The sequence below is a fragment of the Anopheles stephensi genome, chromosome 3 (genome assembly GCF_013141755.1).
Source record: "Anopheles stephensi strain Indian chromosome 3, UCI_ANSTEP_V1.0, whole genome shotgun sequence".
In the NCBI taxonomy this organism is placed as follows: domain Eukaryota; kingdom Metazoa; phylum Arthropoda; class Insecta; order Diptera; family Culicidae; genus Anopheles; species Anopheles stephensi.
In genome coordinates, this window is record NC_050203.1 from 38,523,876 (window position 1) to 38,545,959 (window position 22,084).

Genomic DNA, 22,084 nt, shown 5'->3' on the forward strand with positions numbered 1-22,084 from the left:
ACAGGCCTTCTTGAGTCTTTTACCGAACTTTCTATTGGTACATCTACTATGAATCCAAATAGTTAATTTTACTCTGGCATGGCCACTGGGCTCAGAACACACCATTTAAAGTAAACTATACAGATAGACGAATACTTTTTGGCCCCACTGCATATGAGAGGGCCATCAGAGCTGGAATTTGAACATAATCGAACTTTGCGGGGATTAGGTTGGATTGCGCGTTGGAAAAATATCTCATCTCATCACCGAACTTTCTTTCACATCCGGCAACACATCCGCCGCCTGACCACGCAAACAGCCACGCCACAAACAACGGCGGTTTAAATTCTGTTGTACACATTGGCGGAGTATGATTTGTTTCTACTTTCATTTTTATTTCTTTTTATTTCATTAAATACGACACCTTCATTAACGAGACAGCAACATTGTTTTTGTGTTTTTTTGTTTTTGTTTTTGTTTTGTTAATTTTTGTTTCTCTTCATACCATCATTTTTATGTGTGTTCTGTTTTGTTTTACGCATATTTTGTGTTGTTTTCAGTGATTTCCTTTCCTGGCTTTATTCAATTAGCGTCAACGTAAAGAAGTAATCCGTACCGTAACTGAAACGAAACACACTACACACACACACACTTGCTGCTTCATGTGTTCTGCGTGTTGCTTACTTCTTCGAACGTATCAATCCTACACACACACACTTAAGTCAGTAGTAGTAGTTGTAGTAAGTAGTGATAATTTCTAAAACCAATTCCGATCCGATCTCTAGCTCGGTTTATTTTCTTCGACGCGCGTTTACGGAAGCATAGAGCGGCTCTATAATTATTTAGCAAATTGGGAGATTTTTTTTCCCCAATCGCCCTCACTTTTCATCTTTACCGGAAAGTAGAAAAGATACAAAACGAAATAACAAGAGGTTAATGTAGGTGTAAGTAGATCGTTCAGAACGTTCATTTCTTAACGCTCACGCGCAAACGATTTAATATCTGTCTTTATCTACAAACCTTTCTACGTCCAAATGAATAAAACCCAACGAAGGAAAATTGCTCACGGGTTTTTGTTTTTATGCTAACTAATAATTTAAGTGTCAAGCTAAAGACTGCGCGTACTAAGCGCCAAAACTGTAAAACTCTGTGCTAAACGTAAGAGTAAGTGAAACAATTACACGCAAAGGTTATCCCAAAACAAATCTACTGCTAATTTAAACGTTTCCACACAACGATGCTTCAAACACTAGTACTAAATAAACAACGCTAAAAACGAAAATGGCCAGCATTTTCCGTCGTGCGCTCCCTCCTGCCTTACAGTAGGGACAATACCGTTTTTGTAGCCCGATTGCTAAATCTATACTTCTCGCATGCCCCACAAGACCATCGATTTTGCTGTCAAATGGGGGCGCTCTGTTGTCTCTGGACTGTAGCTTGGTTCCACATATTTGACCATTGTTGAAGAATCCGATACAAAAAAAAAAACAAGAAAAAGCATGGCTGGTTCACATTTATCACCTTGTGCATTTCACATTAGTGATGTGCAAACTGAGTGAGATTGGGTGAATTGAACTCTCCGTTTCGACTAACCATTCACTCACTGCGTTTTAACTCACTACCTTCGTTTTTACTCACTGAGTACGGTTTAACTCACTCGTGAGTTTAATATCGCATTTGATTTGACTGACATCACCATGCCAACGTGTTATTGTTATTTTATCGAGTCGATATTTAACTCACGAGTGAGAAAAACATAGTGCGTGAGTTTAAAAACACGGTGAGCGAGATCAAAAACGTAGTGAGTGGATTGAAACACAGTGGGTGATATTGTGTTTGCCAACACGGAGAGTTAAATCATTGCTCGAAATTTAACTCTTAAAGAGTGAGTATAAGATTTAACTCACTATTCCAACTCATTCACTCTGATTTGATTCACGTTACTGAGCGGTGATTCCCATCACTCATTCACCTACGGATTATGCGTAACGGATAATGGCGCCGGCCTCCGTGTAATGTGTGTGTGTGTGTGTGTGTTTCTTTGCTCTTCCTCCAATCCTTATATATGAATCGCTCGTCACGGACTGCACGCACAGCATTGCAAGATACGTCTGATTATTTGTTGTTTTCTTCATCATCACCTTCATTTTCCTCATTATAAGCTCTCTTCATATACCTAACGAAATTTAGGAAGAAAAAAATATATATATACTAGAAGTGTGTAGAAGTTCGAAAATGGCTTCCTCTGTGTTTTTTTTTTCGCGCTCCACGTATCCGAATGCCTCGGGCATAACTGTGTTTTCCCATCTGCTGCTTACACGCGCACATTGCCCCCTTCTCCTGCTTGGCCATTGATTTATCAGCTTGGGTAGGACCCGCGTAGCGCGGGGTTCTACGATTTTTTCTTTATCGCGAGCGTAACTGCTTGCCTGTGTGTGTGCGTGTCGTCGTAGCCTTTTGTTGTACCGTGCCGTGCGCGACTAAGTAAGATTAAGGATATTTCATCTCATTTTGATGCGTATGTGTGTATATCATCTCTTCTCTGCTTATTCTTCTTCTTCCTTTTCTGGTTTCTGTTTTGCTGGATAAAAGGGCACATTTAAGATGTCAACGAGTTTTATTATTTGTTTACAGTTCCATCTACACGCTCTTTCAGGAGTTTCCGGGGGTTTTTTCTTTTTCTTTTGCTTTTCTTTGCACAATATCTTCTTCGTTAAGCTTGTTTTGTTTTGTTTGTTTGTATTTTTAATATTGTATGATTCCTCCTCCTCCTGCTCATCACCTTTTTCTTTATCTTTCGACGCTTTTCGTCGCGCTGATTTTAGCTTGTTCAAGAGGTACTGTGGACAGCTACAGACGCGGGTGTTCGGTTAGAGATAGATCCATTGATTACGCTTAGTAGTACGATTGTGTATGTGTGTGTGTGGTTTTGGGCGTTGTTTTTTATGTCTCAAAAATATTTGGTTCCTGTTTCCAGTAAGATTGCACAGCATTTCTATTATCCATCCGTTTAGCTAAGAGCAGGCGAGCGCAACCCCAACCCGTTCGTTGCATCGGCACGTCTCTCTATACGCGAATGCATGTACCCATGTGAACGGTATGTGAACCTAGTGAGAGAGCCACATTCTATTCGCTAGCGCGCCGGGTAAGATTGTGAGATGGGGCATGACTCCCCCCCCCGGGGGACAAACTGTTGAACCCGGCTTCCTAGCTGCTCACATGTATCGTGTACAAATGCTACCATATGCGCTGATATGTTGAATGGTAAAACAAAGTGAAAAAAACCAATACTCCACACACATACATGCTGCTGCTGTGTTTGATTACGTCGTCCGTCTCTCATGAGTTGAACCGGCTAGGAGCGCCGCTGTGTTTGGCTCTGGCCACGTTTTCTGTGCTACTTGAAACCGTTCAAAGCGCATTAGGGGAAAAGGTTTGCGGTAGAAAAAGCACTACGAAGGTACACGAGGGAAGGTTGTTGTAGAAAACATTCTAACTCACGGGTGTGTTTGTGTGAGAGATTCTTCGAAAACGCTGTAGAGTATCGGGGAAATGAATCCAAGGGTGTGTGTGTGTGTGTGTGTACGACCCATTTCCTAGCAAACTTCCTGTCTCTTTAAAGGGGGGGTGGAGGGACATTTGGGCGCAACTACTGTCTACTACTGTGAAAGGGACCCCCATAGAAAAAATTCTAATATCATAACTTTCGCAACTCGAATCCTTCCTTCGCTTGTAAAATGATTTGCATCTTCTTGCTGCATTGTGATTTTGAATTTCTGGAGGCGAACAAGGAGCAAACTGCAATGCTAATGCCATTTTTGAAAATTAAACTCGCTCCCGGGGCGAAACTGCTCGGCACCAACGCTAAATGAGAACGAAATTGCCCTAAAATGTGGTACTACGCTTGCTTGCCGATATCCTCATCCGCAGATAGACGCCTGTTTGCAACACTAGAGCTCTATCATCCATCAGCCGTCGTTACACGCTTCCACTGCTACCGGTACAAAACCATCTACATGTATAATAATATATGTATATATATATATAATCTGATATCGTCTCAATTGTTTCTAGCAAGCGAACCTACGCAGCAGCTGCTGCTGATGCATTGTGTGCTACAACATTGGTTGTTGTTTGTTTCACCCATGATGATATACGTTTCCACCTCACATTACAAGTATTACTGCTTACTAGCTATATTATTTCGTTTTATGGCATGTTTATGATCGCATGCGGGATGCTCTCTAAATATGATATCGTGTCGTACTGTGCACGTCGCGTTATGGTTCGAACAGAACAGAGAATTGCAACAGAGAACTGTTGTTTGATGAAAAAAATGATTCCACAACTTGACTTCTCCGCGCTCTATCTATCTTCACCGCGATTCGTCATTCCATCGCTTATTGTGTGCTGTTGTGTGGCCTTACTACATCGCACAAAATAATACTAGCTTAACAATCCAACCAGCTATTCGGTGCATGGCTCACGTGTTGCTTCGCTTTCCGTTTTCTTAATACAATAAATAACACACAAAACCCATACAAATAAATTAGCATAGCGAAACAACGCTACCTGAACGAAGGCCAAAACCGAACCGAAACCGTTAACGCGTTTGTTTCCGACTCATTTCGCATTTTGCTGCTTCACACACACGCACAGTTCAACCGGCTGCTGCTTTTTGATTATTTTATCGGGCAAACACGACATAATGAGTAAGAAAAAGAAAACATGTTCATGTTCTCTTCATCATAAATCCTAGATACATGTGCACGACTGTAACTTACTCGCTACACACACACACACACTCGCACGCGCACGCGTCCCTTCCGGTCGCGATCGGTGCGTATCCAGCGGATCAGCGCACAGCTTTTTCTAGCGTTGTTCCGCTATAATACAGACAAGATAAGTCGCAAAATCACGCGCTCATTTTACATTACACGTTAAACATACTTGTGGGGCGCATCAGGCTCAAACCGGGCTCGCAAACCAGCGTACACACGATGGGTTTCCCCTTACCTACTTACTTTTCAGCATCAGGATGCGGCATTCACTTATTTAACTTTGTATCTGATGCATACGGCAGCGGTGGTGATTTTTTGTTTGTTTGTTTCTTTTCGAATATGTATCTTTTTGTTTTCATTTCAGCAAAAAAATATGTCTACTCTACATCTTTATCGTTCCGCGCGTCCTACGCTCTAGCTTCAAGTCCATCGCGTTGTTGCTGATCAATGCCCTACTAAAGCGCAATTTTGCTTCCGCTTAGGTAAAAGGGCAATACGATTTTGTGCTTCACAGTCACGAGCGGCAGCTAATTTGGTTTCAAGTTCAACTAATGTATCTATGCGTTGCTGCTCGCAAAGTTGGATGTAATTTGGATAAAGTGGCAGGTAGGTAGGCCTCCTATTCCATGCTCGGTTCGTAACCCATCGATCTCCATACAGTGGGGGGGGGGGGGGATAGAAGGAGAAGGAGGGGGGGCGGTATGGGTGGAAAGCTACGAAAACTTGCTTTTCTTCTTCTTCTTCTTCTGCTCTTTGCTTCATGTAAACTTGCTTAACAACAGTTTTACTCCTTCAAAGTCCAAAAGATATTTCCATCTAAAATTATGGCGCTTCTCTTTGCATTTTGTCGCCCGATGCTTCTCGATACCATGTGTCGTACAGTGTTAGACTTTTTCTTGCAGCAGCAGCAGCAGCAGCAGTATATTTCTAGTTTGCATAATATTCCCTTTTTGCAGTAAGTTCCCCCCAACAAAGCAACGCTTTATCGGATGTCGGTGATGTTGTTTTTGCTGCCAAAGATTTTCACTAGCTGCGTTTCATAGTCCCCAATGTTGCGCTTCATGATGTTCATGCACGGTCCGAGCAAGCGTTCGAATGCGTCCACATCCAAAACTGCAATTCAAGGAAAGACAAGCATATTTAGAATTTTCGGAAGACGCAATTTCATACGCATAAGCATCATTAAAGCTGAAATTTAGATAACAAAACTACACACAGAAGAGTGAACTTTTTTTTCAAACAACGTCAAATTTAACAAACCAATCGCGCTAGTCGGTGCATTCTTACGTACTACTTACAATATTAGTTTAGTTTTGATGTATTCCGATCAATGCAATACTTATCGATTTGACTACCAATGGTGATTAAAAATGTAAATGCTTAACACGCTTACCTTTTTCGGGGAAAAATATGGCGACAATGTTAGTGAGTGCTTTCTACAGTGCGTGACAGAACAATAAAGCCAATGTTTTTTTTTTTTTTTTGAGAATAACTAGTTGGGGTAAAAATGTATTCTTAAACAGTTCTAAAAGTCGTAGAGATTACATTACATTTTTTAAAATATTTTTTGCTCACTATTTCATATTTTTTCATTAGGTTGAAAATTGCTTCATGTAACATAAGCACTTACGAAAATCAATCGGCTTTGATGCAAATTCTCATTTTAATACCAGGTGAAACCTAACGAAATTCTGTACAAAGCTCCGAAATATTGTAAAAACATTTTTTAACAATTTTTTACAAAGTTTAGAGATCCTTTGAATTGAAGTATTGGTAAAAGACTCGAGAAGGACCCCCACCTAGAATCTTTTATGTGCAGCACTGTGGCCTGTCATTTTTATTGCACAGTGGGATTTTTGTATGGTCATAACTCGTTTCATATAAACATTGTGCATTGTTCCTTAATACTGTTACTGGACAGCGAGTAGAGCATGGTAATATACTTTGTAAGAAGTGATTTGAAATGTTATCATTCTTATTTTTCCTCCTTTTCTGAACATCAATGCCCGTTAACAAGTATCCATCGAACCAGTGTTTCGTTACAATCCGGGAACACCGTGTATGTTATAAGCCTGATTGGCCACCTATAGCGTGACCAAAAATTATTACGTGGCTCCTGTAAGCCAATATAAATGGTCAGGATAGAGGGAGGGGGATTTAATCGAATAATAAGCAATATTTCATTCGACTTTATTTAACCATTTTTGACCACACTGAAAGCACACTGTGAACCTTTGGCAACGTCTGCTGCGGATTGCATACATTCAGGCGTAAATCCTACAATGCCTTACAAATTTTGTCAGGGGGGGGGGGGCTACTCGAGTCTTTTAAGGAAGTTTTTTTATGAAAAAATTTGGGCTAAAGTCTGAATAGATGCCCTCCCCACTCACGGCACTCATTTTTCGCAACTGAGTTGCACAAAAATGTATCTTTTTCAGGCTTTTTACTATAATTATTTATTTATTTAATATTTATAATTGTTATAAATCATTTTTTTATTCATAAAGAACGGTCTGGCCGTATTGCTGTTAGAAATCATTATAACAACATTTTTTAACACTTTTGCCTAAATTTAAGGTAACTCAGTAGCGAAAAGTTAGTGCCGTGAGTGGAGGGGGGCCCCTCCAGACTTCTATTCAGACTTTAGCCAAATTTTGTATATTTTAATTATGAGTTTAATTTCATGCGCTTTTTTATCCAATTTTTTATGAATATGAAACTATAAAAATTATCCTTCAAAATATGTATATCTATATCCCTGGTACAGTACCCAAAACAAGTGCAGGAGCTATATAAATGTAGTGAAAAATAACTCTTTTTAGGATATGAATTGCTTTAAATGCCTTGTGGCTGCGGCGCGCTCCCCTCTTTCACTAATATTTAAAAAAAATATTCTCTACAACTTTGCAGAACATCATTTTAACCTATATATATAGGCCACTTTCCTCTCTCCAGTTATTCTAAAAAAAGTGGCCTCATTGTTCCTTTACGCACTGTATATATAGTGTGAGTAGATGTTATAAGAGTTAGTGTGAGTGTGATCATAGTGTGAGTAGATCATAGCTTATGAGCATGTTCGATGTGATGTTAAGTGTGTCTTCGTATTGTATTAATTTTTTTACGAGTGCTAATATTCACACAGCAAGCTGGATTCAAAAAATCCCTTTTCAGTATCATTATGACATTCTATGCAAAATGCTTTATAAATCAAAATTTCAACCTCTTCTCTTGCTTTATCTTTAAACTCATAAAACATGTATTGATAAGCCCTACAAAAAAAAAAACCAGATTGGCCTTCACTTCCTGAAGCCAACCAGCCAGCCAAGCAATGAAGCAAAATGAAAAATCAATAACTCCATATTCGGTAGTGGATGGATGGAAACAAGATTATGACTTAAAACACTCTATTTAGAAGCCGAGCGAAAACGAGCAAAACAAAGTTTAACACACCAGCCGGACCGAAACGACTTTACCTGGATAGAAAATGTTACATAAAAATAAAATTGTTCGCTTCACAATTTCACGCTCTTGCTTTGATTTTGTGTAATATTTTGGCAAGACTATTCGACTCAATATTGGCGGTCACATTTAAGATTTATTTTCATGCATTGATTTTAAAATATAATGTTAAATAAAATGACAATCTTAACAACCATGCCATCATACTGGCAGCATCAGTAGAAAACGTTAGTGAGTCGTAGCCTTTTTGGAAAATGGCATCTGAACGATCTACGCCCTTTGGCAGGCCTCTCGAATCATTTCATAAACTGCATCATCAATGTAACGATAATGTTGCATACTGCGAAGCAACACATCGACACAGTTTCCGAGCAACCGTTCAAAACATTCCGTCTCCAAAACTGAATTCGTTTAGCGTGTCGAATCGTCGAAAATTGTTAGTTACCATTTAGAGCCCCAATAGGTGAAATTAGCCACATATCATTATGTTTTTTAATAGGATTTGTGTGTGCGTGTGATTATAGTGAATTAAATGGAAAATTATGCAGGTGTAAGTAATATTATAATGTGTGTGTTACAATGTGTGTAATGTGGAACGGATCCCGTTTTGCAGGAGATTGAAGAAACACACGCGTCACACAGATGGAAGTAACAGAATATGTCAATGAAAGGCATCATGCAAAAAATATAAAAAAGAAAGAAACAATTAATGCAATGTTTAATAAAAATAACAGCAAACACCGCCACTACTACCAACATAATATTAAAAGCGGCATCGTTGAAACTGAAGCACACTACTTCACTAAAACAACCAACCTGGTAGGAAAGTTAATAGCAATCGATAATCTAATTTCCATGCGTTGCAATCGCTAGCCACGTAGAGCAGTGTTATTGCAGCTGGCGATCGTGCTAGATTGCGCCGCACCAGTTCAGTGCAAACTCTTCAAACAATACTCACATGCCACTTTTACATTGTCGACTGCGTATGCGGAAGCGGCCCGTGGCCTATGTGTCACAAGGGCAAGCTCGCCAAAGTATCCACCCTTTTCTAGATTGGAAATTTCTACCTCGCCTGCATCCTGCTGGATGCGGATGGACACTTTGCCATCCTCAATAAAGTACATGCCGTCGGCAGCATCGCCTGGAAAGCAAGCAAATGGTAAATATTAACACTGGCAGCACATATTGTAAAGCCAAACGATATCGCGGTATGTGCACCGAAATATCCGCTGCATACAACGATGGAAACACCTCCACTACCACCTACCTTGCTTGATAATTCGGTCGCCTTTAGTATATGTTTGAGGTATCAGAGCATCGGCCAGATTCATCCGTTCATAGTTCTGAAAAAAGGGGGTATAAATAAAACCAAAATTAATGTGAATTTGACGAAACCCGGTTTTGCAGGACACCCTTCATGCATTACCTGCAGCGCTTTCAGCATCGGAACAGCATCCAGCAGTGCTTCGTACATTTTCCGTTTCCGGAATGCAGATTTAAGCAGAATTCTTCGGAATGTTTGACGATCCATTGCCCACAACTTTCCATCAGTTTCGGCTTGAATGGTAGCGGCTCTGCGAAGGGTGGCGGATAATCGTAAAGCACACATAATCATGGATTTATTTACATAACGACACCTTACCTCGGCATGTTGTACAGCAAAGCCAGCTCTCCGAAGCTTCCTCTGTTGTCATACGTATGTATGTGCTTCTGGTCCTCGCCTACGTATGCGTTATAGATGCCGCTGTTATGGAAAGAATAATCACATTTCATGATTCATATTCATGTCGAACTCCTCGCTACACTTCTGACTTACGATTCTATGACGTAAAAGTTGTCGCCATCATCACCCTGCTTGATGATGTAGTCTTTAGCTTGAACTATCTTTTCGAACATCGCATCGAGAACCTCGTTCATCTGGAATAAAGAAAAATTTATACAAATTACATGTCAATTCAAGTGAAGCCCAATATGGAACCGTCATGCAATCGGTCAGAAATTATTCACAATCAGTAGAAAATCGGTCGTATATTGTGTTATCGCACTGCGCAAAGTGTCCTCCGGGATGTTCCTGCCAGCACTTGCACATCGCGGCTACAGTAATGAAACGAAACTCCATTACGACATCTGACGGCCAATAAACTAGATTTCCGTCAACTCGGGTTGGCCCGGTGGACGTACGACAAACTCCATTAAGCAGTTAGTAACTTTGTCCATTAAAATTGCATATATTATAAGCAGACCAATCTTCAACTCGACCACGAATCAACTTGACGATGCCACGAACGACACATAGACAGGATGAATGGAAAGCGACTCTTCTGCCGAGACACAAGCCAGGTGATACGGTGTGTTACACCATAGTGCACCACTCAGAGCACACCACTCCATGGCACTGCTACCACCTATCACAGATACAATTCGATCATCTGGCGCCTCGTGCACTTTGCAGCCAGGTAGAGCCATAAAGATTGTAATTGAAAAAGTTTCCGACGCGAAGTAAAAGATTGGCTCGTAAAATGTACTACGATAACGCTCTAGAGCAGCGATGCCCAGGTTTCTAGCGGTCATCCATGAAATTTGCTTTTTGCTACCTTTGCTTCAAAGTGTCAATTATTCACTTTAAAATGATAATCAATACAAGTTACAAAGCTTCCAGAACGGATATGGTCAGCTTAATGCGAGATTGTAATATTTGTTCGGTGCACATTTGGTACTTAGACATTCAATGAAAACAATATTCACAATATTCGGAATAATGACGATTCTAGCAAAAATGTTAAGACTTCAAATCGTTTCTGACATAATTTACATTGATTCTATCCAGTCTGGTTTTAAGACTTTTAAAAGAAACCCTAATGCAACCCACAAGGACGGTTCGGTGGGCGAGACGATGCCAGAGCAGGTCTTCACACGGGCAGGACCGGGGATCAAATCCCATCCAGACTGCCTCCCCGTACGCAGGACTAACTATCCAGCTAAAGGGTGTAATCAAGTCACTGAAAGCCAGAAATGAGGGCAGACCGGGACCTTTCGTGTAGTTGAAGTGCCAAATAAGAAGAATATAACCCACAGCTTAAGAAAAACGTCCAGTAATAAACACTAACTGTAAGACATACCTGTTCTTTATCCAGCGATCGGAAAAGGAGAATGTTTTTGACTGAATCACACAACCGGGCTCGCTGTTCGTCCGTTTTGGGAAAGATTGCTCGGGCACCCTCGTCTTCGTCGTCATTTTCAGGATCGTATGTTTCCGCAAACACAGATTTCCTACGCGATGCATATCGATTCACTAGTGGTTCTGGAAAAGTGAGACAAAAAACAAAGAAAACATATTAAAGCAATGTGCATACTGATACTTCATTGTGAATAGTTATGTAGATTATATGTCTGCAAAGATTAGTTGGACTGAATTATAGACTCGTGTATTTTATCAAGTATTTTGCTGATTGTAGAGGTCGGTGGCCGAGGCGACAGCGGCGCCGGTCTTCACACGGCAGGGCCGGCGTTCAAATCCCATCTGGACCGCCTCCCCGTACGTAAGGCTGACTACTTTACTAAGGGTAAAATTAAGTCACAGGAAGCCAGAAATGGCAGGCCGAGACCTCTCGAGGTTGTAGTGCCATGGAAGAAGAAGAAGAAGAGAGCTTGAATGATCAGATAAACGCGATAAACGTTAACTAGCTTGAGCTTAGGGCGGCCCGAAGGTAGAAGCGAAAAGGGCTCCGGTCTACATATGGCTGGACCCCAGGGTTCAAACCCCATCCGGATCGTTTCCCCATAGTTAGGACTGACTATTCAACTACGTGGTATCATTAAGTCTTGTACGCCAGAACTGGAAGGCATGACCTCAGAGGGTCTGAGCTTATCAAGTGTTAAGTAAACTATACTATAAGTTGATATTGAAATATATATACAACCCTGGAAAAAGCCCAAGCGCGCCCCTAATGTACTGCACCTCCTCTTCAGTCCGCTTCAATTGTCAAACAAAATGGCTTCAAATCAAATTTCAAATGAGATTCCAGGAGACCTAATGCGTCTTGTTTGCCATCAGAAATACCTGTACAATAATCTTATTCAAAATTCAGCAACAAAATACGAGCCCTATCATACGCTTAAAGCACTCTTTCCACCCTCACTAACGATCCCGCCTTTAAGGGTAGAAATCCTCGCACCGGGTAGGTACGAGACGCAACGGTGCGGTTTGCCGACAGACAAAGATTAACAGTAATAACACTGATTCATCGTATGTCAGGCAATTAAATGCTGCGTTGCAAATTGTATAATACTTTTATCTGTCCCCGTCGTCCCGATGGCCCCCACCACAGAGTTGGACAGTGACACTGTGTGTCCGCAGCGCTCCGAAAAAATGAGTGGCTATGGATACAACTTTTTTATTCTTAATCATCCTTTAACCATCGTGCCAGCTTAACGGACGGCCATTTAAGCGCTGCAGCACATCCTCAAATGGAGACGTAACAAGCAATGGCAGTGCCCGCCGTCCAACGCAGTGGCGATGGCTGTACCGCAAAGTGAAGCATAAATTTTCATTGTCTTTGTTTCACAAACAACCAACCAGCGCACAAAGCTTGCTGCTAGCTGTTGCCTTGCACGGCAGGGACCAACACCGATATGAGTGTCGCTCCTTTCAGAATCAGAACACAAATACAAGGATTTGCTGGGGAGTAGAGAAAACCAGCCTGGGAGTTTATCGTAGCTTTTCGCTTTTTATGTTCGCTCTTGATCGGTGCATTTTTCCCAGACGCGTCAAACGGAGCTGCAAGCTTGTTCCTGGCTCTCGGCACTGGTAGGATAATAGGCTTCTACCACCCGTTGGGGGGAAATTTCTTTTCTCTTTTTTGCATCCTCCTATATCGACCACGTCGAGGGGATTACATTCATTGGTCTATTTAGAAATGTCCGTAGTGAGACAATGGGCGCCATACCGAAGAGCGCCGTATGTAATTAGTTTGTTTATTACGAATGAATTAATTGCATTTTTCTTGTCTATCAAAGTGCTGGAGAAGCAGACACGCACTACAAGACCGAGAATCACCAAGGCAAGTAGAAACGGTTTGAATAATATTAGACTTCAACTATCGATGTTGTCTAAAGAGTCTAAAGCAAACTAGCTAAAAATTCAATATACAATCCCGAAGTACTATCGGCCAACGCGTTACATCCGTGTAAACCGATTCAAGTACGTAATCTGTACATGCATTTTTATGCTGCTTTTCGTGCCCGCTCGCAACACAACCAAACCTATATGCACAATAGCCGCACAAACTCAAAGTGATAGTTACACTGAATAAAAGAAAACTACACTGGCCTAGAATCGAAGGTTTTCCCAGGCGCCCAGCTCTAACACTAGCCGGCAGCCAGTAGTGCAGCCCTATGCATCCGCGCGCGAGCAGCATCGAGCGAGCCGGGCACTTTATCTAAATTTAAAATCTGTTAACTGCTCAAAATGCAAAGCAATTAAAGCAAATCAGTGCCGCCGACGTGCGACGTCAAGGTAGAAGTGTTCGTGTCAAACCCAATCTTACCGAAAGGAGAGAGGGGGGGTTGGACGGACGACAGCAGCGGCGGCGGTGGTGATACGGTGTGGTGTAATACATAACGGATGCAGATGCAACATGTGCAAATGCACTCGGCGTGAAATGGCTGGACGTAGAGACACATATACACACAGCCACATATGATTGTGTCTGTGCTGTGTTGGCTCGAGCGTCGAGGGGTGATAATTGAAATGTTGGTACTAATTCAAGTGAATAAACGTAATTTCTAACCACCCACCCACAGTCGGCAGAGGCCCAATGGCTCTACCATGTGTGTTGGTTGCAGTTTGCTGCGCTTATTTAGTTTCCCACGCTGTACGCTGGCGATTTTGCTTCCCGAGCTCTGCTCTAATGAAGCCGAATGCGTATGTTTAAGTGTACCTCAGTGTACATATCAGACGCTTATCTAATCAACCCCGAGACACGGGGCGCAAATTTTGTTCCATGCTATTACTTCTACCGTCGAATAGCGATAGATGCATTCCATTGGATGTGTCTCGATCTACGACCTATACTCTTGCCTCCCAATTAACTGTACGCATATGTGGAGGTTGCGCTGTAACGCTCCATGCGTTCAGGCATATTAGGGCTGCGAGCAGGATGTTCTCTGAATCTCCGACACCGCTCATCATCGACGAAACCTCTACCGTTCTGAGAATGATTGCCCACTACTAGCGACAGGATTCCATAATTAATCCCAGCGTAAATGTAGCCGTAGGAGCAACAAAACAGAATCGGTTCAATGAGCAGCTTCTCACTCGAGGGCAAACCGAGCATCATGATACCGAGTGCTGTATAGTGCGTTTTGTGAGACTACTTTTCCCTTTATAACGTGATTTATCAAGCTTTATACGAGCAATTCTGAACGCTACCTATGAAAATAATTTAAGCTTTTAAAGAATATTCATATGCCAATCGGACATGCAAACCAACGACCACGATAGATACACATCCAGTAGCTGAACCAGTAGCACCATCTCAATCAAATCCGTTAATTAAAAGTTTGTCCGATTTACGCCATGATTTCGCTGCTTTTTTCTTCTTGATAAGTTAAATCAACAATCATAACTAGAAAACAATGGTCCACTGTATTACCAGTCGATCGTTATCATCCTCCTGAGCAAATACAATTATCGTTCCAAAATCGTGCTATCTGATACCACTTGACAAGATGCCACTTCCCCCGGTCCCACATCGGTGGCCAAAGAGCCTCCTTCCGCGCGACTCGCTTATCAATATTTACACGCTGTCACAACCTTATCAAATATCATATAATTTTCCCCATCCTCTACCTCCTCTAGCAGCAGTCGCTCATTTTCCCCCCGGTTTCCGCGGTCGGAAGCAACAGGTCGGATAAAAATTGGCTGCTAGTTACAACATCCTGTGTCACAGCACCGTTCGCTTCCTTCTGGCCACCATCAGCAGCCGGTGGTAGTGGCAAAGACAGCCAAAAGTACATGTCGAGCGAGAGAGAGGGCGCGCGCGCGCGCACCCGTTATCACAAATATTTACCATAATAAAAGTGGTTGTTGGTGGTGTTCAGCTGCTGATAACATCGGCGGCCCTAGCGCCGATAGCGAGGCGAGACAAGCCGAAGCACGACAATGTAAAGTGGAAAACCACACCCGCACATACGACGATGCGCGCCTGCTGTCAGTTAAACTGCGAGCTCTATCAGGCTCAATAGGTCTGAAGAAATACCACCAGATAACATTGTCACAGTGGTTCCGTTTTTTACGTGCTACTGCCAAATGTTGCAAATTCAATTGTCTTAAGGAATGGAGAGCGGTGAAGATAACCTCAGCCCAACATTCGTTCGTTTGAGGTCTGAAAGCTAAATAAATGGGAAGCAACACCGAAATTGCCGAAATTAGCCATCTAATTAAAACCATTCCATCACATCCTGGTACCTACTACCGGTACCTGCTACTGCTACTAGCTCCTACCAATTCCAAATAACGACCCGACTAAAGGAATCTCCGGTTGTTAGGGTTTAATTGTCTAGAAAATGGTCCATCAAGCAGTGTACACGATTGCCTGCACTTATCCTATAATTATCGCATCGGAAGATGCGGCACCAAGCCCAGGTTGCTTACCATTTACCGACGACAGGACGTCGTAGTTTTGTGTCTGTACGGACATGTTGCCTTCTAGTGCAGGTGCTTATAACCTTTTTACCCAAAGCTAGCGAGCGTGCGTGTGATGGTGTGTTTGTGATTGTGTGCCGCTAATCCGACGGTGCCGAAAGTACTCCAGACTTAACGAAATGACACAAAAACACCACTCTACCGAAAATACACAAATCGACACAGGTCACAGGAGAAAAAATCCTAACACACGGCAAGAACACAGATTTTTACACGTGAATAACTGACACTAAATTCAAACAAACGTGAAGAGAAATTTAAACTCAAACTGTGGAATCAACCATCTTTTTTAAGCTTATAATGATTGTGCACAAACATAAAGCAAATATGAACTAGAAAACCCAACTTTAACAAAGGAAATAATCAATAAATGTTTAAAATCAGCCGTTACATAGTTCCTCCTTAACCAACTTAACAGACATTTGTGTATTTATAAATCGAACTCTTTTCTTTTTTCAACTGATTAAACACGATAAAAGGTGCCACAGAAATGGGATGATGTGATGCGGTGAGGACTTAGAACTATGGAGCTCGGTGGCAGTGCAACAAGTTCACAAAGTCTGATCTCACCTCGGGATTTCTTGCGAAAAATCCGCCCAAAAACTTTCCAGTGTTTTCGATCCATTTAAACATTGGTTATTGATTTACCAACGATTTATAACTTCAGATCAGATTTTTGCATATCCCAAAATTGATCAAATAAACATTTTGCACACATTAAATCACGTAAAATAGTATGCACTAAACATCACCTCTACACCGATTGCCGCTACTGCACAAAGCTTAAATTTAAGCACTTCTGTACGGTTGGACATTCGAAAAAGCACTACACAGTCGAGCCCGTGCACTTCGGCTGCAGTGACACCATTCATCCTACGACACAATGCATTCAGGATCGAGTTCACTTTGCTAAAAGAACACAATTCAAATAAAGCAGCTGCTCTGCCCGGCCCCGAGACGCATTTGTGCCATGTTCATTGTGCAAAAAAAAACCTGTTTCGCCAAACCTTACGAACTCGCTGCCTTTTAAAGGCCCGCCTACATACACATATTGACAGGGGGCAGACTAAACACCATATTCACAGCGAATTGAATAATGAAACACACATCACTCTCTTGCTGCCCAACTGGCTGGAACGCTCAACGAGTCAACGCAGGGCCTCAACTCAATTCGCCATAGCCCACGTGTTGCACAGTTTCGCTTGGTTCGGGTCGATCGGATGTCAACCGTTTTCGTCTGCGTCTACACGATGGGTTTCGCACCGTTCTTTCCGACCGTACCGGACGATTGAGAAGCTTGATCTGCACGCGAACCCCAAATCAACCGGTCATCGAATCTCTCATCGACCGCTGAAGACCATATACGATTGCACAGACTCATGAAACCGAAAACAAACCAGAAACCCCCTTTGGTCAGACGTGCCCGACTGAAACCGTTTTGGTGTGACGACCGATCGCTGCAAGCTCCTTCGTGCGACTGACCACACGCTGCTCGAAGAAGTCGATCTTTTCCGAAACGGTTCGAACCACCAACTTGCACCACTCCCCCACGAGACACACAGAGCGTGAGAGCTGCGGGGGCAACGTCGACCGGCAAGGAGTGAGGTTGCGTCCTGCGATGCAACGACGTGTGGAGTTGGTAATTGCTGGTCGGAATGAAGTAAACACGATACACGGCACCACAACCGACGAGACCATATCGTCGACGGGCAGTGTGGCATGTGTTATAGGTACAGAAATCAATATTCGACTCCCTGTTCCGAAATGCTCTTCAGGATATCTCCCGGTCGGAGTCTGGGAAACACGGCAGGAAAACCCTCGTCCTTGTCCATGGTGCGCATGGAGAGCGAGAAAAAAAACAACAACGTTGCCTGCCTGTTGCTTCGACCCGGTCAAAGGGATACGGTCACTGGAGTGAAAAATCCTGTCCGAGCGAAGTGAACAACTAAATAAATAAAGCAACAACAGAGGAAAAAAAATATGAAAAAGGCCCCAACGGTCGGTTGCAGCGTGAGACATGGGGAAAATATTAAACTCTTCGGTTCGTTTCACTTTTACCCGGCGGGTATCCCCCTCTCATCAGTCTTCTCATCCTTCCTTTGGTTGGTGGGTGTCTACACTCTGCGTGCTCTTCAAAAGCTACAGTTTCGAACAAGCACCCTACCCCACATACCTGTGTTTCATTGAACGAGGAAGCCAACGAGAGCAGCGGATAGAATATGGATATCCTGTGCTAGAGAGCTACCACCCAACCGGAGGATGGTCGATGTAAATCTATGCTTACATGGTTCATTGCTACTGCGAATGGCAGGGCAGTACATAGTACCTCAGACGACCACCTTCCCGCGAACGGCGACAGATCTCGCCTGTAAGATAGATATAATACAACCGGGAAACCGAAATACGTGCACGGTGTGGTGCTTAGCCATGAATACGCACGTAAGCCTTCATTTCCTTTAATACTCTCAACGACGCCCCATAATATCGTCCTTTTAAGTTGCTTCAGCTTCGTCTCGATCGAAATCGTACTGATGGAGATTAGTCAAGCATGCTCTGCCAGGTACTTGTGCGATGCTCCCTGTTCGCACACCCTGATCTTCCGGTGACCTTCGCCGTGTAACCAGTGCGAGTAGAGGTCTACATTTAACGCTTCTACTTCTTTACCATAATCTAACTAACCCAGCCAACGTACAGTAAAGCAAAAGCGTATTGCTTCATGCTGGTTGCATCATTGCGTACCTAAGTACTATTAAACCAATCTACGATGTGCCGGCCGGACATCTACCGAGCTATTAATAGGTCACAAGACGACACATAAACTCCAATTATGACAGTAGTCATTTTTTCGCTTCTCCACTCCAAAACACGCTAAATGGAAGGAAAAAACGTGAACCTACTAACTGCACTAGGCCATCCCGGGCCAGGCCGAGTCTCTCCGGCGTCCGCCTTCTTCAAATTGCTTTTATGTGCTCGTTTGAAGTACAGCTGGACCGACGATGTCGTGTGGGCAGAGCAACGCTCGCTAGCGCCCATTTTGGAGGTAATTAAACTTTCTACTTTGGCGATACTCTTCCGTCGCTTCACGTGCAGCCAAATTTGAACCAGCTTTTTGCGTAGGACACACGACACCGAAACTGTTCATCAAAGCCGATCCGAGACAAGCGTTCGCCGTCTGGCAGGATCGTGGAGGATGTAGCATTACGAAGGTCCTGCTACAACTGAACTGAACGATTCGATGTCCAGTTGAAAGAGATATAACTCGAAGTAATACTTCAAACTTGTTCACCACCGGAGCTAGAACTGCGAATAAGTTGGGAGAAGGAAGTTTTACATTCGCGTTCGCTATAATAAATAAACTTTTCCCGTACTTTGAGCAACGAAAGGCTCAAAACCAAATGGCCAAAAACGAGAATCGAAAGTCCGGATAAGAATACCACAACAGAGCTCGTACCAAACGGGAAGTCATCGTGACCAACGATTTTCCACCAGGCACAAATGGTCGCTTCTTCTGTATCCTTATATCACCGCGGAGCCGTAGCCTTCAACAGCATGACAAACAATCTGGCGATATATTTCATCCCTCGCAATCAGTTCCCGCTAGCACATTCAATATGCAACAAGTAGACCTTTGACTTTGCAACAAACATCATTTGCTTGGCGCACAGCTTCCCCCGCTTCTCTAATCATCAATCATCATGGACTCTCGTCGCTCGCTGGCATTATGAAAATCGGGGAAGCTCCAGCTCCGATGCTCCTGGCTTTATATTTCGGCCGGCCCCATTTCTAAATCAATACCCGAAAGATGAGCAGAAGCAACACTTTTCTCCAGCTTTTTCGTCCAATTTCATCGTATCTATCAGCAGGGCTTCCGATAATGTATTTTGCGCAAACGAACACCACAACCAAAAGTGAAAAAATCACGATCGGTCTCGTGAAACATAATTTGCGCGAAGCAAAAAAGGAAATGGAACAAAAAAAGGACAGAACAGAACCAAATCACTGAATAAATAAGTATCATCTCAAGCAGCACGACGACTGTGAGGAGACGTGAAGTGTGAGGAAGTGTCGAGAGCATTCGGAATGGATTATGTAACTGTCTCCGGTTGAAAATATGTATATATATATGTGTGTTATCACACCTTCATGATAGATTCTTTCAACTGGCTACAGAACACTGCTACCCCTTTCATTCACAAGCTCAACAGCCAGCCGCCCTCACCAGCGAAACCAAACGAAATAACATTCATCCACGCATAAATCCCGCTTCATATCAAATCAAACTCAATCGCCTGATTTGAAAAAAAAACCACCACACCCGCTTCTATCAACTGGTTGCCGGTAGGTAGCCACCGTTTGCTGCTGGAGAGCAAATACATACATTGAGTGTATGAAATATTCAACCACTCTTCACACTGAATTATGCGCTTCGAGCGGAGTAGTGGTGGGGTGTCGTGTTCTGTGGGCGTCCGTGGGTTATACGAATGCTTTTATGTGCTTCAAAACGACTCATAAAAAAAACGGTCGCCTTCCCGAAAATAACGTCCTGAAATTACCTAACAAAAGACGCAAATGCTAGAATTGGAATCTGTAGCAACAGCACGCGAGAAACAATCCCAGAAAACCAATCAAAGTTCCGGACGTTTTAAAATTAGAAATGTGAAAGAACCTCAAAATGGTCACATTTCTGAAGAAAATTCAAAATATTTCAATGCTAAAGATAAATAAAGCGTTTTTTATATTTTGTATAGTTAAAGTATATTGCAACAGACTTCGATCGCTCTTAAAGCTTGGTTCGATAAAATCAGCAATATACATAACCGTTAAAGTATTTTATAATCCGTAGCTGGAAGCAATAAATCTTCCTGCTAATTTGTAGTCTTTTGCTATCGTCGAAGGTGCTCTGGGACAAATTGTTCCGAAAGATGTTTGATTACAATCTACATACGCGCGCTTCTGGTGACGACCGTCGCCTCAAAGCGCACAGGTTGCATGCATGATCTTGATGTTGTGACATGCTCAGGACACAAGTACCATCGTACGCGACCGTTGCATATGGTGCCCTCGCTCGATCACCCCAATTTAACAACAACGTTTAAAACCGGACTTCGTGAGCTCGACTTGATTGCCCCTACGCACAACTCGAAACCTCCTTTACCGCACAAAACGCATATCCGTCAGCAGTTGCTTGCTTGCTTGCTTGAGCTCGGCAGCGGCCAGCGCATTCGCAGATACACCTGTGCACGGTGGTGTGGTGGTGTAATGAGGGCTCGACACCAAACCGGTACTGACTGAGGAGCTCGATTCGCGAAATTATAAATTCGCCCGTCTGCCAGATTGAACAGCTTTTGCATCGGTCGCATGACCAAATCAGGCCACACGCACAAGAATTACGCGAGTTGAACAACAACGGGCTGCACAACACGGTTCGGTGCGAAAGGGTCGCGTGTGACATAAACGGAAAGACTCGGCCATCTCTGCCAGTCGAGCCGCAGAGAAAAGAGATCTTTTTGGTGAAAACTTAAAAAGGGAAAAAGGTTCCTTTTTCGAGAAAATATTTCCTGCAATACTACAATAATCCTTTCGGAAGTCAATTAGCCAAGCGCAAGGCGAAGTCCTCTTTTGAAAGCAGTATGATTCTCTGAATAATTCGATATTCGCAGCGCAACACTAACATGATGTCTTAATTATTCAATAACTTTATCACGCTAGCTTGCCGTTACAGGGGCTCCTGCAGCGACGACGACCAACTTTTACCATCAATGGCGCTAGGAATGTAAACGAAAAAAGAAAAAAAAACGGATAGATTCATCAATCTTCATCACCAGCATCATTAGCCGTAACCTTCCACCGTAACCCTTTACGAAGACAATTTTTATGCCGTTTCGTTGTTTGGATGCAATGCAGCTCAGCCTAAGCTTTCGCATGAATCCATTTATTGCTATCGTATCAAGTAGATCACAGCGATCGCGTTAGTTTTGCACGGCTGGGCTCGCCAGTACGCGTCCTGAATGTACATGGGGCACACGTGTAGATGCAGCAAGCAGCCAGCAAGATAGAAGTGATTAAGCAAGTAATATATCCCTCTGCAGTTGATCGAGGGCGACCGATGCATCGATGGTGCAACGTAGCGAGGTCACGCCCATCGTGCACCGTGGACGGC

The 22,084-nt window shown here is 42.9% G+C and overlaps 1 protein-coding gene across 15 annotated transcripts in view; it reads right to left on the reverse strand.

Moving 5' to 3' along the window:
* Window positions 1-348: 348 nt before the first annotated feature.
* Window positions 349-22,084, reverse strand: part of LOC118511873 (cAMP-dependent protein kinase type II regulatory subunit) — a 40,074-nt gene continuing 18,338 nt past the window's right edge. For 11 of the 15 annotated variants that reach the window (XM_036055484.1, XM_036055485.1, XM_036055482.1 and 8 more), the window contains 7 exons: window positions 11,339-11,520; window positions 10,036-10,136; window positions 9,862-9,963; window positions 9,646-9,793; window positions 9,487-9,562; window positions 9,178-9,360; window positions 349-5,873 (listed from right to left, as the gene is read on the reverse strand). In XM_036055484.1, coding sequence (XP_035911377.1) covers window positions 5,743-5,873; window positions 9,178-9,360; window positions 9,487-9,562; window positions 9,646-9,793; window positions 9,862-9,963; window positions 10,036-10,136; window positions 11,339-11,520 — 923 coding nt within the window. In that variant the 3' untranslated portion in view covers window positions 349-5,742. Of the gene's footprint in view, window positions 5,874-8,335; window positions 8,621-9,177; window positions 9,361-9,486; window positions 9,563-9,645; window positions 9,794-9,861; window positions 9,964-10,035; window positions 10,137-11,338; window positions 11,521-15,873; window positions 16,108-16,494; window positions 16,755-17,321; window positions 17,399-22,084 lie in introns of those variants that run through there. The other 4 variants (XM_036055477.1, XM_036055487.1, XM_036055490.1 and 1 more) reach the window with 3 other exon arrangements.